This window comes from Brienomyrus brachyistius, chromosome 22 (assembly GCF_023856365.1).
Source record: "Brienomyrus brachyistius isolate T26 chromosome 22, BBRACH_0.4, whole genome shotgun sequence".
NCBI lineage: Eukaryota > Metazoa > Chordata > Actinopteri > Osteoglossiformes > Mormyridae > Brienomyrus > Brienomyrus brachyistius.
Window position 1 is genome coordinate 13,444,147 of NC_064554.1, and position 17,029 is coordinate 13,461,175.

At 46.6% G+C, this 17,029-nt stretch overlaps 3 protein-coding genes across 3 annotated transcripts; 2 read left to right on the forward strand and 1 right to left on the reverse strand.

The window, feature by feature from the left end:
• Positions 1-522: 522 nt before the first annotated feature.
• On the forward strand, positions 523-4,419 carry si:ch211-139g16.8 (immunoglobulin superfamily member 6). Its single transcript, XM_048991386.1, has 6 exons — positions 523-671; positions 1,543-1,854; positions 2,308-2,402; positions 2,565-2,618; positions 3,426-3,536; positions 3,961-4,419. Exons 1-6 carry the CDS (start codon positions 617-619, stop codon positions 4,012-4,014), a joined length of 681 nt encoding a protein of 226 aa, XP_048847343.1. The 5' UTR covers positions 523-616; the 3' UTR covers positions 4,015-4,419.
• mfsd13al (major facilitator superfamily domain containing 13a-like) lies at positions 4,360-8,433 on the reverse strand. Its single transcript, XM_048991373.1, has 6 exons — positions 7,956-8,433; positions 6,883-7,623; positions 6,622-6,776; positions 5,862-5,945; positions 4,956-5,099; positions 4,360-4,812 (listed from the first exon to the last, which is right to left on the reverse strand). The coding sequence occupies exons 1-6, from the start codon at positions 8,112-8,114 to the stop codon at positions 4,671-4,673; spliced, it is 1,425 nt and encodes a 474-aa protein (XP_048847330.1). The 5' UTR covers positions 8,115-8,433; the 3' UTR covers positions 4,360-4,670.
• A 33-nt stretch (positions 8,434-8,466) lies between these two features.
• Positions 8,467-16,763, forward strand: cdr2a (cerebellar degeneration-related protein 2a). The gene is made up of 6 exons (XM_048991374.1): positions 8,467-8,785; positions 9,769-9,881; positions 10,968-11,116; positions 11,891-12,109; positions 13,298-14,064; positions 14,154-16,763. The coding sequence occupies exons 1-6, from the start codon at positions 8,704-8,706 to the stop codon at positions 14,189-14,191; spliced, it is 1,368 nt and encodes a 455-aa protein (XP_048847331.1). The 5' UTR covers positions 8,467-8,703; the 3' UTR covers positions 14,192-16,763.
• Positions 16,764-17,029: the final 266 nt, after the last annotated feature.

Genomic DNA, 17,029 nt, shown 5'->3' on the forward strand with positions numbered 1-17,029 from the left:
AAACTCATCTAAAAGGGACGTACGATGCAAACTGTGAATGCACTGGAAGCAACCTATAGGACAAGACCGAAGTACAGCATTTGACGGTTCACTGTCAAATATGTCATCAACATCCTTAAACCTATTCCTCTTTTATGCTGCTGCTTATTTAATCAAATCTGGTAAAGAGATACAGTAATGCCACGGTCATCGGTACACAAGGAGACTGCTGGTCACGCATTCAGTATGATGAACAGCTATTTAGCTAATGACTTTATTTATTTTTCAAACATATACTCACACAAAATAGGGCTAGCTGCTCCTGGGACTCAGTCCACATATGATTGTACAAAATTTTCTTTGTTTCTGATCTGTTCATTCATTTTTAGATCAGACAATTATTGCTTGCTGTCCGTACAAAACGATTTGGAGGATCCCAAAACACTGCAGATCGTTTGTAGTAAGATATGTTACCACACAACACGACCGATTTCAAAAAAGTGGATAGATGAGACGCACAAGAGGAAGGAAGACGGGCATGAAACAGAAAGAGAGTTCAGTCTTATTCCTTCGTTTTGCAACAAGTCACAAGACAGCGGTAGAACCTTCAAGGAGGATCACAGGCAACGTATCAAACATGACTCTGGAAACGTCTTTAATCTCACTGTTTGCTTTCATGCTCACATGCACAGGTAAGTGCAGGAAGAACAATGAATCAGTGAGGTAAATGTTTTTTTTTCTTAAGTTCACTTATTTGTACTTTTCAGAGTGCAGTGTGTACCAGTCACTTAGCACTCAGTGCTTGTACCGAGAGGGTCACAAGGTTAAAGCCGTGTCTGGCAGAGTAATCATATATCATTTAATCCCTTGACTTCTGTAGGGATACTGGATGCTGTCTGACCTCACGGATCTGTAACTTGGAAATTGCTTTGGACTGAAGTTCCTGCTGAATAAATGTAGTTAAATTTATTGGTGACATTTACATATGTAAACTATTTAAAACTGTTTAGTTTACTTAGTTTGCTGTACTGTCTGGTGAAAAATGAATTTGTATATATCTGAACTGAAGTGTTACTTCCTCTGAGGACTGAACAGCAGCCTTAGGGTATCCTAAAAACTCAGTTTTGTCCAAAATCGTCCATTGAAATGTCATTTGGTGAGGATTCATATAATAGGTGGCTGTAAACGCTAAGATCAGTGGAGGATAAATCCAACCACAGCTTACTTGTTTCCTGTATTTTTTTTCCGGTGATGCTCTGGTAAATTGATTAGTAGATAACTGAAGTGAACTGTGACTTCCTCTATAGTCTTGAGCATTTCGAGGAGTGAAAAATGTCTCAAAGTTACAAGCCTCTTAGCCTCCTAGTTGTAATCATTGAAATGTTTCTTGAAGAGAGTCATCAATGTAAAATCTGGTAATTTTACATATTCTTAGTTCACACGTTTGATAAATTCAGATTCCCCCATTGTCGCAACTTTTGTCCCAATATAATGGGAGGGATTTTGGTCATATTGTCCCGTGTATAAGTGCCCGCAATAATCTGCTCTCCCCTGTGCGTCCAGTGCACGCGTGCCAGATCAACATCCAGCAGCAAGACTTGGTGTCCAAGTGGAGAGGAAGTGCTGAAACCACGCTTCACTGCGAGGTCAACGGCACCAGCGACTGCGTAGCTGATCGCACATGGACGTTCGTTTGGTTCAAGTTTGAGGCCAATAGCAGCAGGAGTCTTTGGTCTAAGGGGAACGCACGAGAGCTGCTCATCAGGAACGTCACCGTGAATGACAGCGGCGTGTACTATTGTGGCGTCATAGTCAACGACTTCACCCAGAGCGGGGGCCGTTATATTGGAAGGGGGACCCTGCTGGTGGTGAGAGGTCAGTGCAGGCAGCTATGCCGTGGCTAGCAATAATGGTGGCTTTTAGTCCTGTTCTCATGGTCCTTGCTGCGTACTAAACCTTATTGACTCTTTCTTTCTTTAAATAATAGATGCCACCCACCCTTATTCAGTGCCTTGGGGTGACTGCAGTTCCTACACAGCACTGTATTGCACTGTCGTGTCTTTTACTATCCAGCTATTTTGTCCCTAATTTGCACTGATGCTGGTGCTATTGTCTCTGCCCATGTACCTGGTCCCCAACCCTGAAACCACAGCACAAGAATTTGACTGTGTTCTTTGCAACAAGTGACAATAAAACCTGAAACTCGCTATGCATTGCTGATCTAGCAGCTTCTTAGTGCTCCGCCCAGCGCTAACAGGAAAATATTCTGCTCTGTTTTTGCTAACTTTGCCCTGGACCTGCATCTGCACTCCTCTGTTGGTTGAGCAGAGTACAGCCACGTGAAGCACGCTTTGGTGTGGACGTTGTTTGGCCTTCTGGCTCTGTACAGCCTGGCCCTGCTGGTCCTTCTTATCCTAAAGAAGGTAAGATAACAGCTGTTAAAGGGGCCATTAGTTGGTTCTTGTTATATGGACGCACTATCGTGGACGTAGTAAATGTCTTTTTCAGATCATGTGTCAACTCTGCAGTTTTAAGCCTGGGTTGAGCTTCACTGGGCCATAACCTGGTTCCTCTCTGTGTGTCAGATGCAGAGGAAAACGGCCACTTTCGCCGGCAGAGAACATGGCAACGGTGGGAAGGTTCGTGCTTCACTGAGATTCCGTAGCTTGTGGTTTTGTGGGAACCCGGCCTGTATTTTTTTGATGGGCGGCCAGTGGTCTGGTGGTTAAGGAATCATACCAATCGCCAAATGGTTATGGGGTCAGGTCTCAGAAGACGCAGCTTCAGGGAGGGCTGCACGACACCACGTCGCAATTGTCTGGCGCATGCGCAATAAACACCAGGGCTTCGGACGAAGGGCATAAATTTCGTCCGGATGCCGGCTTTTCGGTGCTGTATGAACGTTTACAGCAGTACGCCAATAATATTAAATACGAGGTGTACTGTGACACCCAAAAGTTAGTAATCTGAATAAATTCAGCATATACTTGGGTTTACTAAACGTGTTGGATTATTAAGTGCAATTAGCATCGTCGACGTCTTTCTACCTGGTTTATCCACAATGTCTTCTCTTCTCAAAGACGTCATGGCTGCTGGTCTGTCCCTTTCTGCACCGTCACTTCAGTGCGTGTCGCCTCTGATATACCAAAACAGTAGCATGCTCCACTAATTGAACTGAAGAAATATAAGCGTCTGCCCAATTTATGCAGATTACTAACTTTTGGGCGTCACAATGCCGGCACAAATGTTTACACCTGTCATCTAACGTCCTGGTGATTATTGCACGTGTACAGTCCTAGTGAGTGGCTCCTACACAATGGCATGACCCCAACGGGGAAGGAGTGCGGATGATCTCAGCAGCCAGTGGGGTTACGCTGAGACACGGCGACCGACGTGCATTTGGCTGGTGCGGGAATGCCGCGATTGTGACAGATCTTCCTCTGCAGGGCGAACCCAAACGATCAGCCCAGTTCCGAAGTGTGGTGCGAGAGCTGTACAGCAGGAGGAACTTGCAAAAGCACATGAAGAAACACTGCGTGACCCCTGCTCAGCCAAAGGTACCCGACGTCCACATTCTTAAGTCAAACCATACATGGAAACACAAATGACTCCGAGTTGATCACAGCCAGTTGGGAGACTCCATACAAAGAACTAGGACTTAGTTTGAATCCAAGGGAAACCCCAGTGCAGTGTTTTGACTATTCAGAGTTAAAATGTGTTTTTGCGGATGGACACAGAAACAGCCTGACTCAATAGACAAATTAAGTTCCTGTTTAGAGGTTCTCCTATTATCTGCAGGTTTAGCACTTCCACACTAACAAGCATAGTTCAAAAACATGGGCAGTTTGTTTGCAGTATGGAGCATCTCACTGTCCAGTGCTCTGTGCCTGGATACTCGTGATTGTCAGGTGTGTCAATGCATGCAGTGATGTTCCACCTGAGGCGTAATCATGCAAACAGTCCACTCTGTACCCCTTTCAGGACGAGCTGACCTGCTCTGATGCAGTGGACGAGACTGTGTACCAGAACATGTGACCACAGAATGCCTGGCCTGGAATTATGGGAAACTGGAGGAACCTGGGAAATTTTAGGCACCGCGGACCCTTAATATGGAAATGCTGCAGACTGCTTCACTGGGCAAGTCCGCTTCCAGTCAGTGATCAGCAATTCCTCCAGACCTCCGAGATCCACTTATATGTTAAGATCCTGTCAGGTTAAGTTGTAGTATCTCTACTTTAGACTCGGGGGTGATCTTTGGATGGGGGGAGGGGTAATCACCAGTGTAATGAGTATATGATCTGGCAGAATTGGTTATGCACTGTCTGTCAAACGACTATCAAAGGAACAAAAATATACATTCAGTGATGAGTAAACTTGCAGTAAGTAGTAAAACAATTAAATTTTTTATTTTTTCTATAATAAATTCTATTTCAATAGTAATGTGGTTTAATCAGTGCTTAATCAAAGGCACATAAATCAAAGATTTCAGTTTCAAAAAGATCTACGATTAACAAAAGTAAAGAATAAATCTCATGGTTAGGTCCACTGTGATCGGTTAGTGTAGGGAATTCCAGAAGCACATGACTAAAGCTGGCTTGGCACTACATGAGATGCCTTCAGTAATAGTTTATCGTGATTCATAAACGTTTCACATTTTACCCCAAATTGACATCCCTGCGGTGTTGAGCGGCTCAGGTTTCGGCGTACTTGGCATCCACTGTGTGGCTTTCTCTGATGGAGAAAGGCCTCCACACAACAGACTGCAAGAGGGCGACACACAGGGGCACCAGGCAGACCAGGCGGAACATGGCACCGTGGAGCATCTGCAGGGAGCTGGGGAGGAACCGAGAGCGACAAGGCTATGGGTACTGATGGGCTTGCAGGCTAACAGCGAGGCCACCGGGGTGAAAGCTGGCGCGGTACAGAGAGTCACCGTGACCGCTGATGGGAGGACGTGCGACGTGCTCCGAACGTACCTGGGCTCCGCCACGACGCCGACGTCCTTCAGATCCTCGTAACCGAACTTGTTGAGCAGAGTCACCACCAACATGGGCGCCAGAGACTGGGCGGGTTTAGTGAAGAGGGCGTTGGTGCCAAACACCATGGAGGACAGAGGCGAGCTGGCATGTCATGGGGGGAGGGGGAAGGTCACACTATTGCTGCAGCGCTCTGTTAAGCCCAGGTCAGTCTGGGAGCCTGAGCTTAACTCTACATAGGCATGCAGTGAACTCCATCAGAATAAGAGGACTACAAAACCAATCATTCACCATCAACATTAGGCTTGGGTGGTATGACAGTATGACGGTATCCCCCAGTATGACGGTATCCCCCAGTACTTAGGAATCCCAAAGGTATTAGTTTTAATACCGTAAAAAAAAACCGTCTTTCTATGAAATGGGTGCAGAGATGGTGTGTTGAGGCGATGTATTCTGGTGCACAGCGTTAGAGGTGAAATGAGCTTCAATAAAGGTAAAAAACACAAGTCAAAGAATAATATGCATGTAGGGTTAATGTCGCAAAAAACAAAATGCGCTGTGAATGCGTCATACACGGTTGTAGCTGCGTGATGTAGGTTAAACCTAGTGTTCAAGCAGCTGCAGATCAGGCAGTGACAGTGTCAATAAGCAAAGGGTGACGCGTCTCCTCAGTTCCCTAGTGCTGGTCCATTCGGGCTCTCCCTGATCCCGGAGTTACAGACCTATTCTGTATACTGGGGTAAAATGTCTAGAAGGCATGAAAAAATGAACAGTGCCCAAGCCTAAACAGCATCATCAACTGCTGATCATCCACTGCTGATCATTCACTGCTGATCAGATAGTCAACCAGCGATCATCCTAAAGTAGACAGAGTGGAACTGACAACATGGCAACTAAAGTGATTACCTGCGTTTGTAAGTGTGAAGATCCGAATCTATGATGTCTGCCAGGGGCAAGTTAAACAGATTGAAAGTGGCCTGAACCAGGACCCTAGAAGAAAGAGGAAGACGGCAGCGATGAAGCTCAAAGATCAAAGACTCACTGTGTCACATTTAGCAGTCTGGCACCTTAGAATCACACTGTGCAGCCCTTCCGAGTGCTGAGCAGAGAACCATTAATATCACTTATCTCCTGCACAAACAAAACTTTGAATACAGGGTATCATCTCTTAAAATACAGAAAAAGAATCCATCACACAAGAACGCTCGTATATGCACCATTATCATTCTATTTTAAAAGGTAAACAACTATTCCTCTGCTTTCTACATGACGTATGTATTTGACATTATGGCTGCTGTTACTGAGTTACTCTGCAGCAGATGAGTATTAATCAGCTGCTTATTAATAAATGTTATTTCGGTTTAATGTTTTCATGTGTTAAGCCAGTGTTTCCCAGCCCTGGTCCACATTTTTGCTCCCTCCCAGCTCCCTGCCAGACAGTCCACATTTTTGCTCCCTCCCAGCTCCCTGCCAGACAGTCCACATTTTTGCTCCCTCCCAGCTCCCTGCCAGACAGTCCACATTTTTGCTCCCTCCCAGCTCCCTGCCAGACACTCCACCTTTTTGCTCCCTCCCAGCTCCCTGCCAGACAGTCCACATTTTTGCTCCCTCTGCACACTGTAGCTGCACCTATAGCCAAAAAGAGCTAGTTGGGGCCTGTGCTCACATGTTGCAGGTGATGAAGACGGCCAGGATGTAGTAGTGGCTCTGCCCAAGCAGGAGCATGACCAAGGCAGCCCCTGCTTCCAGGTAAAAAGACAGCAGGATCAGCCTGTAATACCCCAGGCTCTGCAGCAGCCTCTGGGAACTCAGCACCAGAATCTAAGAGACAAGACGGGCAGGAAGCCGATTGACGATGAGGTGAATCAATGATGAGGAATCATTGGCGAGCAGTACAATACCATATATACCGTATAGATATTCACACCTGGGGGCAGATGAAACCAGCCCCGTACATAATGCTCTTAGCTGTTGAGGACAGGGCGTCCTGAGGGATGAGGTGTTCTGCAAATATCAGAGTGAAGTTATTGCAGAAAGCCACCATGAAGACCTGGAAAAAGTTCATGATCACAAATAACTGGAAGTCCCTCTGGGAGACGATCTGCCAGGTCATGGAGCCAATGGCGGTGAGGGAGAGCGCGGGAGCGGGGCCAGGTCGTGAAGAAGCCCCGCCCTCATCTGCACCATTCCGGGTGTCGTAGCGACTGTCGCTATGGAAACCAGTGTAGAGCATACAGCAGCAGGCCAGGACTGCCACCAGAACAGTCACACCCTGAAAGGTCCCGAAATCTTCCATGTTATGAGATAGCAGGCTGCAAAAGAGCACGCTAGACGAGCCCAGCAGGGAGGCCACCTGGCTGTACTGCACGAGCTGCAGGCGGCTCTGGTGCCGGGCCGAAATCTCAGCAAAGAGGGCGCACTGCGCTAGCAGCACGAACGTCAGCAGACCATCGAAGGCGCACAGCGCCACCGACAGGTGCAGGCCACTCATCCAGTCGCCCGCTGAATAGGTTCGCCATGGGAACCAAGCGATCAGGAAGGCCAGGCAGTACAGGGGCGCGCCGTACAGGATGGACAGTCTGCGCTGGGAGCAGCAGGGCAGTCGGGAATTGTCCTGGATGTATCCAAACAGTGGGTCATTTACAGCATTCCAGATCATGTAGATCACCTGAAAAGGGAAATACCGCACATCAGTAAATAGTTCAGGTTTAAGAAACAGGGCTACTCTACGGATGATTCCAAGGGCCCCTGAAAAATGTGGAGCATAATTGGATTAGTCTGGGTTGGGGGTCTAATATGATACGCTTTCATGGGGCTCAAAATCTCTAGCGGCACTCCGAGTAAGAAATACAATGTGCAATTATTTCCTAGACGTATGCTATTTTCATTTATATAAGGTTTAACTGTGCATGAACTGTAAAAGTCTGAAATGAGAATAAATTGCTAATATTTCGCTTTAAATTGCAAATCAAAAGTACAGATGATGTATATCCTACTCACCTGTGACCGATGGAAATCTCCTTCGGATATCTTGTACTTGTTCAAGAAAAGTTTAACGTAATAGAAGCTGAAAATGCTGTTCATCATCCCAGCTCCTACCGTGGTCATACTGTATGCTACAGCAGCCGGATTCATCCCTAAACTTACAAGGAATCTCATCACGTCTTCAGTGGATTTTAGCAAGATTTCCCTAAGGCATGTGCTGCCGTTTTTCCTTCCTTATGACCGGTGGAGTGCTCCAAAATACCAGACAAAAGAGAATCCAGCGACTAAACCTTCAGATACAGACAGCCGAAGAAGAAACTTGACAATACAAGGATTATATAAAGGTAGTACTTTCAGAAAATGACTTGCTGTACTTTTATATCCCCAAGCAAAATAAACGTGCATATTCCGTCTGAATTGCATACATATAAAAAGCACGGCTTGTTTTTCCTACCATTCAGACCTGCTTAACTGGAAGTACCGGCAACAAGCGTTTGTGCGCCTCAGCTATTGGACAATTTATATTCCGAACCCGCCTTCCTTATTAGTCATTGGTTGACAATATGATCAATCAAGTATAGTAGCGACGTCACGCCCGTAATTAGCATACTGAGGAAAGAGGCGGCTGCCACGTTGCTGCAGAGCGGGCGCGCCGCTGGAGGATGTTAATACGCCGCAAGGAACCCGGCAAGCTTGTCGCCTGAGACAACGGGACCGGCAAGAGAAGCCCGTTAAAGGCAGGCAATACATCGGCAGGGTGAAAATGTTAACCGATGTGACCCTGGAGCAGGAGTTCGAAGGCAAGAAGGATGTTTCGTGGTACGACGTGGAGGATGTGAAGCGAGGTGAGACCCTTTAAAGGATGGGGGGGGGGGGGGTTTGGAGAGAGACAAGGAACAGTGATCTGAAGGGCATCGGTCGCACCCATATAGCATGGCACTACAGCATAAAGTGTGCTGGATAGACAACGCCTTTTAACTGTTAAACCTCTTTAAATGCACTGTGTGTGGTAATAATGTTATATCCTATAATAAAAGATAAAAAAAACATGCAGTGATTTCATGTACAATGCTGTTCAGATTCTGCAGCGTTGTCTGATTTACAGCATTTGGAAAATGGTTATTACTAAAATACCAACTCGTCCTAAAGATGATTGTATTAAAGTATTGCTAAAACCATCAAACGAGACGATCTTTCTGTCTAGGATAACAGACCATTTTTCTTAACATTATATATATTAAAGCTAACTTTATCGATCTGACAAAAGGATCTCTTTAATTCCTAGAGGTTTTTCAGTTATGCTTTTGTTCTACAGCCTAGCTTCCAAATCAACGTGACATCAGAAATTACAACTGTTTTTTTTTACTACGTGCTGACATACTAAAATTGTTTTATATGTTCGAACATTTAAAGAGTGAAAATACTCTTCTTTCAAGGATAATTATTTTTCAAATATTAAGTGGTTTCTGACATTTCCTTACAAATGACACTAAAGTAAAATTCGGAGGAGTATTTGCTCCTGACAGCCGTGAAAGAATTTGTTCTAAATCGTGGAAATACAGGATTTTGCCTTTTAGTGTTAACACAATAACTATGCAAAAATACATAAGTGAGGATTATGTTTAATGGTGGATTCATATGAAACATAATTTACCTTTGTTTAAAAGCGTTTGAAGCATGAAAATGCGCTCATAATATTTGGGTCACCCCGTCCTGCGCCCGGACAGCTGACGGGCCGGTCGTCCCACCCCCACCTCGCTTGGCGTGAGTGGATGGGCGTGCGCATTCTAGCACTCAGCTCTGCCCCGTGTGCCCGTGTGCGTTTCAGACCTCCACTTGGCCGCCGAGCTGGGTAAGACCTTGCTGGAGCGCAACCATGAGCTGGAGGCGGGGCTACGGCAGATGTACTCCACCAATCAGGAGCAGCTGCAGGAGATCGAGGTGATACTCCGGATGCGGCGGCAGGACCAAAACTGCACGGGGGAAGAGAGCCGAAAGTCACCGAGCTGTCCTGTGGGGAATATTAGCCAGAGATGTGTTTGTTTTTAAAGAGGATCAATAATCTGTACTTATATTTTGGCAGACCTAACCCTCTGTGTCAGCACTGAGCTTTCGTCTAGGAAGCCACGTTCCAATAGTTCACCGGTCAGCTCATGCTGATAGCCGCAGTCTATAGAACAAAGTTTGACGTCTAACTTGACACACAAAGCGTTACATCCGCTCCTCTGAAAAACTCTGCCTTTAGCTTCCTGAAGCGACTTCCTGCTCTGGTTAGCAAGGAAGAAGGGGTTTAAACTCTGAACAGCGGGGAAATAAGCTGAAAGAAAAAACAAATAAAAGCTTGAGCCGTGCTGATCATGATTAAAAAGGAAAACTGCAACGATATTAATAAAGAAGATGTACAGAAGCAGCAGAATTTCAGAGGGTTAATAGGTGGATAATCAGCTCTGCTAGGAAGTAAACAGCAGAGATGAGGCCTGTTTTGTTCAGTGTTTTGCATTAATCTTTGCTGTCTGTAAATATGTGGCACCACATTACGCAATGTTTTTGTCATGTTTTACTGCATGGAACGGGAGCAAAAGCGTGACATTCCCCCCCCCCCCCCCCCCCCCCCCCACACCCATGCCGGATTCCTTAATGATAGATAATTACACTTGATGGTAACTTGTCAAAATGCACAAATACTGCTCCTAAAGTGTACGGCAGTGCATGATTATGAGAGTTGATGCCTTTTTGGGCGCATAGAAGTCCACTGAAGTCACCCAATCTGTGAACAACTACCAGCTAGCTAAAAAAACTATGAAGTTTATCTTATTAAACATTCAAAATGCGTAAGAAAGTTCCATAGTATACGCATAATAGTTAATGCCGACTCATGTAAGCTTGTCACCAGTAATATTAGTCTTGAGCGATATGGAACCATAAAGTCGGTTAGTAACCTGCATCTCACCACTGGCTGGCTGTCCTACCCTGTGCTCCTGTTGAACTCTCCCATACTCACATCTTCCTCTCACTCCGCCCTCTCAGTACCTGTCCAGGCAGGTGGAGCTTCTTCGACAGATGAGCGAGCAGCACACCAAGGTCTACGACCAGCTGGAGCTGACCTCGCAAAAGCTGGAGCAGGACAACCACCGGCTGGTCTTGGAGAACCGCATGGCCCAGCAGAAGATACAGTGGTGAGACAGAGCTTCGACGGCGGGGCATCTGTCAAGGAACTGGACCGTTATCATATCTCATCTTGTATATCATACTATTAGGGCTGCATGATATCACATCGCGATATAGTTGCAACTGGACATTGAACCAAGATGGCGCCGAAGATGGCAGCTTTGTCACGAGCTCCCTCAAGCAACTACACACATAGATTTGTCAAATGTCTTAAGTGTTATATATTTATACTTCTATTTTGACTGTTAATTTGTGTCATACTGTGGCTGCTTCGAGAGGCTTGCAGCTGTGTACAAGTGAAGTGACAATAAATGTGATTTGATTTGATATTTGCCATCCATCCATCCATCCATTTTCCAAACCGCTTATCCTATTGGGTCGCGGGGGGTCCGGAGCCTATCCCGGAATCAATGGGCACGAGGCAGGGAACAACCCAGGATGGGGGGCCAGCCCATCGCAGGGCACACTCACACACCATTCACTCACACATGCACACCTACGGGCAATTCAGCAACTCCAATTAGCCTCAGCATGTTTTTGGACTGTGGGGGGAAACCGGAGTACCCGGAGGAAACCCCACGACGACACGGGGAGAACATGCAAACTCCGCACACATGTGACCCAGGCGGAGACTCGAACCCGGGTCCCAGAGGTGTGAGGCGACAGTGCTAACCACTGCACCACCATGCCGCCGATATTTGCCATATGTACTATAATAATTTAAACTATGAACCAGGGCCTTTGGTCTGAGACGTTCACGCCTGCTTCTTTGTTACACTCAGCCTATCAGAGACCATTGAGGGCCTGCAGACACAAATGATGGAGCTGCAGAAGCAGGTGGAGGACCTGAAGCCTGCCCAGCCAGACAGCACTAGCCGATCCGTCCAGCCAGACAGCACTAGCCGATCCACCCAGCTGGGCAGCGGGAACAAGGATCCGTCGGAGTGGGTGTCGGGCCTGGCCTCCCCAGGCATGTGCTGCATGGTGGAAACCCCCCCTGAGTGAGTACCTCCCTCCCACCCTGCACCACCGGTGCGTCTGATCAGTGCTGTACTCTGCACACACATCGCCAAGAAAGAATCCCTGCACTGCCTTTTTCTTCTATCAGTACCTGAGAATCACAGCTCTGACCACTAGGGGGTGCTGACACGTGGCCTGGTAGTCTTGCACCATGCCTGAGAAGAAAAGTGCTTTTACACAGCAGTGGACGTCATTATTAATGGGCTTATTTTAAGGATTATTTGTAGTCGTTTTGGGCACGATGACACGATGACAGCCCTCTCGCAGATTTATCGAGCATGCAACGCGGTGATTTCCATTTAATCGTGCTGCAGGCATAAGAACACAGTCCCGTATTTTACCAAATATCTCTGTGGGCTGCATCCAGTTGTTCCTGGATACTCACATCAGCCCAAATTTCCAGCAAACACTGCACCTCTGACGCTCACCAAAGTGATCCCTTAAGAGCGATGTTTGTTAAATGTTTGCTGCAACCAGGTACCTGCAGGAATGTCTGTGTTCTGTGCTTGGGACAGCGATGGCACTAGACATGTACCGTACACAAATCCAACTGAACCGTGCCCAATCCCACCTCTTCAAGTAATTCTGGGCAGGGAAGATGGTATGGAACGATTACACTAGTCAAACAAAGTAGACTTTGGAGGTCAGACGTGCTTAGGCGTGGTATGGATTGCCTCGTGTGAGTACACTCTTAGATGGCAGTCAGCCATCACTGATGACAGCAGATAGAACACTCCAGTTCCGACAAGCTTCAAGATGACCCAAAATACCCTGTTTGAGTTAGATTGTTGACTAGATCACAGCAGGACGCCATCTTCTGGTTTTGGTTTCCTCTCCTAAACTCACAGCAGGGATCTTTTTAGGTACCAGCTAGTTCGTTTCACCACTGTAAACTGTCCCTTTGCAGAATATGCAAAATGCAGAATTTGCAAAATGACGATAATTGGAGTCAATTAGCCATCTACGGCCTAAGCGCAAGGAATTTGTTTTGCTGTAACTGGTTACTTTAAAGTAAAATAAAGTAAATTGCAAAAGTGATTAACAGCAGTGCTTCCAAAGTGAACGTGCATGTAAAATCCTCCTAGGTGTGTCGGGGATTTGGTTATGTGGTGGGCAGTCTGGGCAGGGCCTTGGTGAGCGTGACTGTAAGGGTTCATGGCTGTGACCAGACACGACACAGACTGCAGCTGGACCGAGGTCGACCTCGCCAACGCGGAGGAGGAGAACGCCGCCCTAAAGGTCTCCCTGCAGACGCTGAGGGCGCAGCTACGGGCGGAGGAGACGCGGCGGCAGGTGGCCGAGCAAGAGGTGGAGCTGGCGGCGCAGGACAGCAGCGTCCTGGGACAGCGACTGGCTGAGCTGGAGGGCTGCTGGGAGCGGCGGCAGCGGCTGGAACAGCAGGTGGAGGAGCTGCGTCGGCTGTGGAGCATAGAGGCAGCCCGGGCCAGGGCGCGGGGAGGCAGGCTGTCCTCCGAGACGCTCCTCACCCCCTTGCATGAGGAGGAGATTGACACGGGGGCGGAGTCCGGGGCAGAGTCGGAGGCAGAGTCTGACGTGGGTGGTCCTGAGGGCAGGCATCCTGGTGATGGCAATCTGCTGAGGAGCCCAAGTACCGAGGACCTTCTCCAAGTACATGAGCGCTTCTGTGCTCGGCGCTCCCAGGCCGTCCGGCCACGCGGCTCCTCCCTCCTACGCAAGGTGGACGAGCAGTACAGCGCCCTGCAGGCCCGCTACGACGCACTGCTCAGCCGCTGTCAGCAGGTGGCAGACGGGCTGAGCCACACGGCCGTACAGACCGCGGGCACCGACAGAACTCGTCGTCGCTCCACCTCCTCCGCCGAGACTCCGGGTGCCGACGTGGACACCTCCCCGCCGGAGTACAGGGCTCTCTTCCAGGAGATCTTCAACTGCATCCGCAAGACCAGAGAGGACCTGAGTGAGAACCACAGCAAACAAAGCTATTGATGTCCTGATAAAAGCTGAAAGGATATGAGCTGACACAGTGTGCCTTGGTTTACTTCCTAGGTCACCAAAACAAGACAGCTACACCAACAGTCCAATGAAAGATCACCACCTCACTCAGTTCCAGAAGAGCCCGTTTCACTGTAGTTTCTTTATAAAATGAAAAAAAAACATTGAAACTTGGATTCCGTATTCTCCCAACAGCTGACTTTGGATTCCAACTCCCAGAAGGGGGCATTAACCATCAAATTCATGCCTGTACCTACCATTGAGGGCACTGAGGTCAAGTCCTCAGTATTTTTTTTTGCAACTCCAATAACCACGATCCATCCCAGGGCACAGCTAGGAGGGGTATCACTTCTGACCTCGGTATTTTAAAAATCCTGGCTACGGCTTTGGTGACATTGTATCGATTATAATTCTGCATGATTCCATAGCACTATAACGTCTTCCTTAATAATGTTATTGTGAAGGATTATCCATTTGAAAATATTACTCATAGTCGGTGTGTTATCTGCAAGTGGTAATGAAGTCGTCTTGTCACGTAAGGAACTCGGTAAGTGTGCGATGCTGCTTGTGTTGCTTTACACTTCAGTCAACAGACCATATTGATATTACCTCTAAGCCTTTCTGCCATAGCATTGGCTGACCGCATATACTAGGTAAGGGCTCTTCAAATCTTCAGGCCCTCGATTGCAAATCCAGGCAGTGTTTTCAGTTCTCCCAGGGAGTTACTTTAATAGTTACTAACTCTGATTGGCCTGTGCTAGGTGAATTAGTATGAAGCTAAATCTTTTTTATATAGTGTGAAAACCACAACAGGTCTGATGTAAACCAATCCATACCTCAGTGGAATGTTACCTCTGCTTACCAGAGGTTACAATGAATCATTTCAGGCAACAGGTGGCGTAGTGGTTAAACACTCAGGCTTATTCCATTTTGGGAAATCCCAGTAGGGATTCTGCTGTAGTACCTTGTAACAGGTAATTTTCCCTGAATATCTCTACGGATGTCTGACTGTATAAATGCATGAAAGTGTATTAAAAATGTTTAAGTTATTTCAATCAAAGTGTTCAATGAATGGCGAAAGTGACATGTAAATAATACAATGTAACCATCTTTTACTAGAATTGTAGCAAATCGATAGGCACTAATTGATGCTTAAGCACACAATGGGTGTGTTTACCTTTTAAAGGCTATTAAGCGTATCTTACGCATCTTTAATGTTTATTACGATAAACTTGACATGGTTTTAGCTTGGTAGTTGTTCGCAAGTAGGTGTTGATTTCCGTGGATTTCTGTGGACTGAAAAGGGATCTGCCGTAGTGATCATGCACTGCCGTGCACTTTAGAACCAGTATTCATGTGCGTTACCATAAAATATGCTAATTTTCCCATGCACTGCACTTAATTTGGGACCAGTCTGTTCATCCCACAACTAAAATGTGAAGTTAAATAGTGCAGTTCAAGTTTAATGAAACAGAAGGATCTCTTCTGAAACGTACTCATCTGTTATGGATTATGTTATGGTTGATGTATAAACAGAATGAAAGGCTGAACGAGAGAGAGAGAGAGAGAGAGAGAGAGAGAACGGTGACGGATCAGCCTGACTGAGTGGAAACTGCAGTGATGAAACAGCAGTCTGGGCAGTGGAGGGTTAGGGTCACTGTAATCAACGGGCCTCTTTAGATCCTGTGTCTCTGAACTACTGTCAGCATGTATGTACGTCAACCTGCCACTGGCTGCAGACTATGGCTATAGGCGCAAATCCATGTGTGTGACACTGTGAGGAGGGATGAAAAACAGGGATTTAACGAGGACACCAAAAAAAAAGGATTGTTACATTTCTCCATTTCATGTTTGTGTATTATTTATTATGCAAGTCATTTTTGTAATCTCTGCTCTGTCCCAAGTCCACGCATCCCACTGGCCTGTCGTCGTTTCGCATTGTACTTCGTGTATAGTGGGAGCACTGGGCAGAAATACTTCGGCAGCCTTCTGAGCAGTGGGTTGATGAATTGCACTATGGGGAAAAAATGTGAATTATGTGAAAGAATGACGACAGACCAGGCGAGTAGCTTAAGCGGATTAGGAAACTGAGCCGCTGTACTTTGTTGATGTCTTTGCTGGATTTCCGTTTGGAATGGAGGTCAGGAGAACCATATGCTGTTTGGGGAATGTACCTCACCTGTATCTGCGGACGGTCCAGGTGTGACTCACACTCGCAACCAAGGGGGGTTAAGTGTCTTATTTCAGATGTTAGGAGGACACACACCAGCACACAGCCTTTAAGACCAAGGGGGAAAGCAGCTGCAACCTCCTTCCCAGTAAAGGGGAAGAGACGCCCTGCATATCCTCCAGACGCCGCTCCCAGATCAGTCCGTCCGCCCTGACCTCAGCCTCTCCAAATCTGTGCTTTGTTTTTTAAAGTTACCCAGGAATTTTAGTACCGAACACTTTTCGTAATTTCTAAGTTGCAATACTGTACATATGAGTAGTGTAAACTAACATGTAAATGCGTTTTTAATTGTTAACAAAACAGTATTGATGTCCTGCAAAAAATCCTTTCCCTGTCATATGTAAACTTCTCAAAGCTGTTGTACTGATTAGTATGATCTGCTGCTAGCATGTGCACTTACGAAAGGTAAAATAAAAGCACTGGTTATATAAAAACGCTGCGTATGTCACTGTTTCTGATGAATCCGTGCCATAGGTGATGCTGATTTATATTTATCTACTACGCTGTAATGTTAAATGCGACGTGGTTGGAGCATTTTTTTTTAATTAAAACTTGCGAGTGAAATTTCTACAGTCAGACTCATAAGATGCATAAAATTAGCGAATGTTCAATTTTGCTTTAACTCGTATAAATACCAGGATTGCATGACCGAAGGGGTAATCGTATGGTTAGCAATTAGCATGTCAGATCGTAGCAAATC

Excerpts from the sequence above, each read along its gene's own strand:
- si:ch211-139g16.8 (XM_048991386.1), top strand. The coding sequence starts at position 617 with ATGACTCTGGAAACGTCTTTAATCTCACTGTTTGCTTTCATGCTCACA. Across the intron at positions 1,855-2,307 it reads GACCCTGCTGGTGGTGAGAG|AGTACAGCCACGTGAAGCAC; the intron begins GTCAGTGCAGGC and ends TTGGTTGAGCAG. Across the intron at positions 3,537-3,960 it reads TGACCCCTGCTCAGCCAAAG|GACGAGCTGACCTGCTCTGA; the intron begins GTACCCGACGTC and ends TACCCCTTTCAG.
- cdr2a (XM_048991374.1), top strand. The coding sequence starts at position 8,704 with ATGTTAACCGATGTGACCCTGGAGCAGGAGTTCGAAGGCAAGAAGGAT. Across the intron at positions 12,110-13,297 it reads ATGGTGGAAACCCCCCCTGA|ACACGACACAGACTGCAGCT; the intron begins GTGAGTACCTCC and ends GGCTGTGACCAG. Across the intron at positions 14,065-14,153 it reads CAAGACCAGAGAGGACCTGA|GTCACCAAAACAAGACAGCT; the intron begins GTGAGAACCACA and ends TTTACTTCCTAG.
- mfsd13al (XM_048991373.1), bottom strand. The coding sequence starts at position 8,114 with ATGAGATTCCTTGTAAGTTTAGGGATGAATCCGGCTGCTGTAGCATAC. Across the intron at positions 7,624-7,955 it reads GAGATTTCCATCGGTCACAG|GTGATCTACATGATCTGGAA; the intron begins GTGAGTAGGATA and ends TTCCCTTTTCAG. Across the intron at positions 6,777-6,882 it reads CTGGTTTCATCTGCCCCCAG|ATTCTGGTGCTGAGTTCCCA; the intron begins GTGTGAATATCT and ends CTTGTCTCTTAG.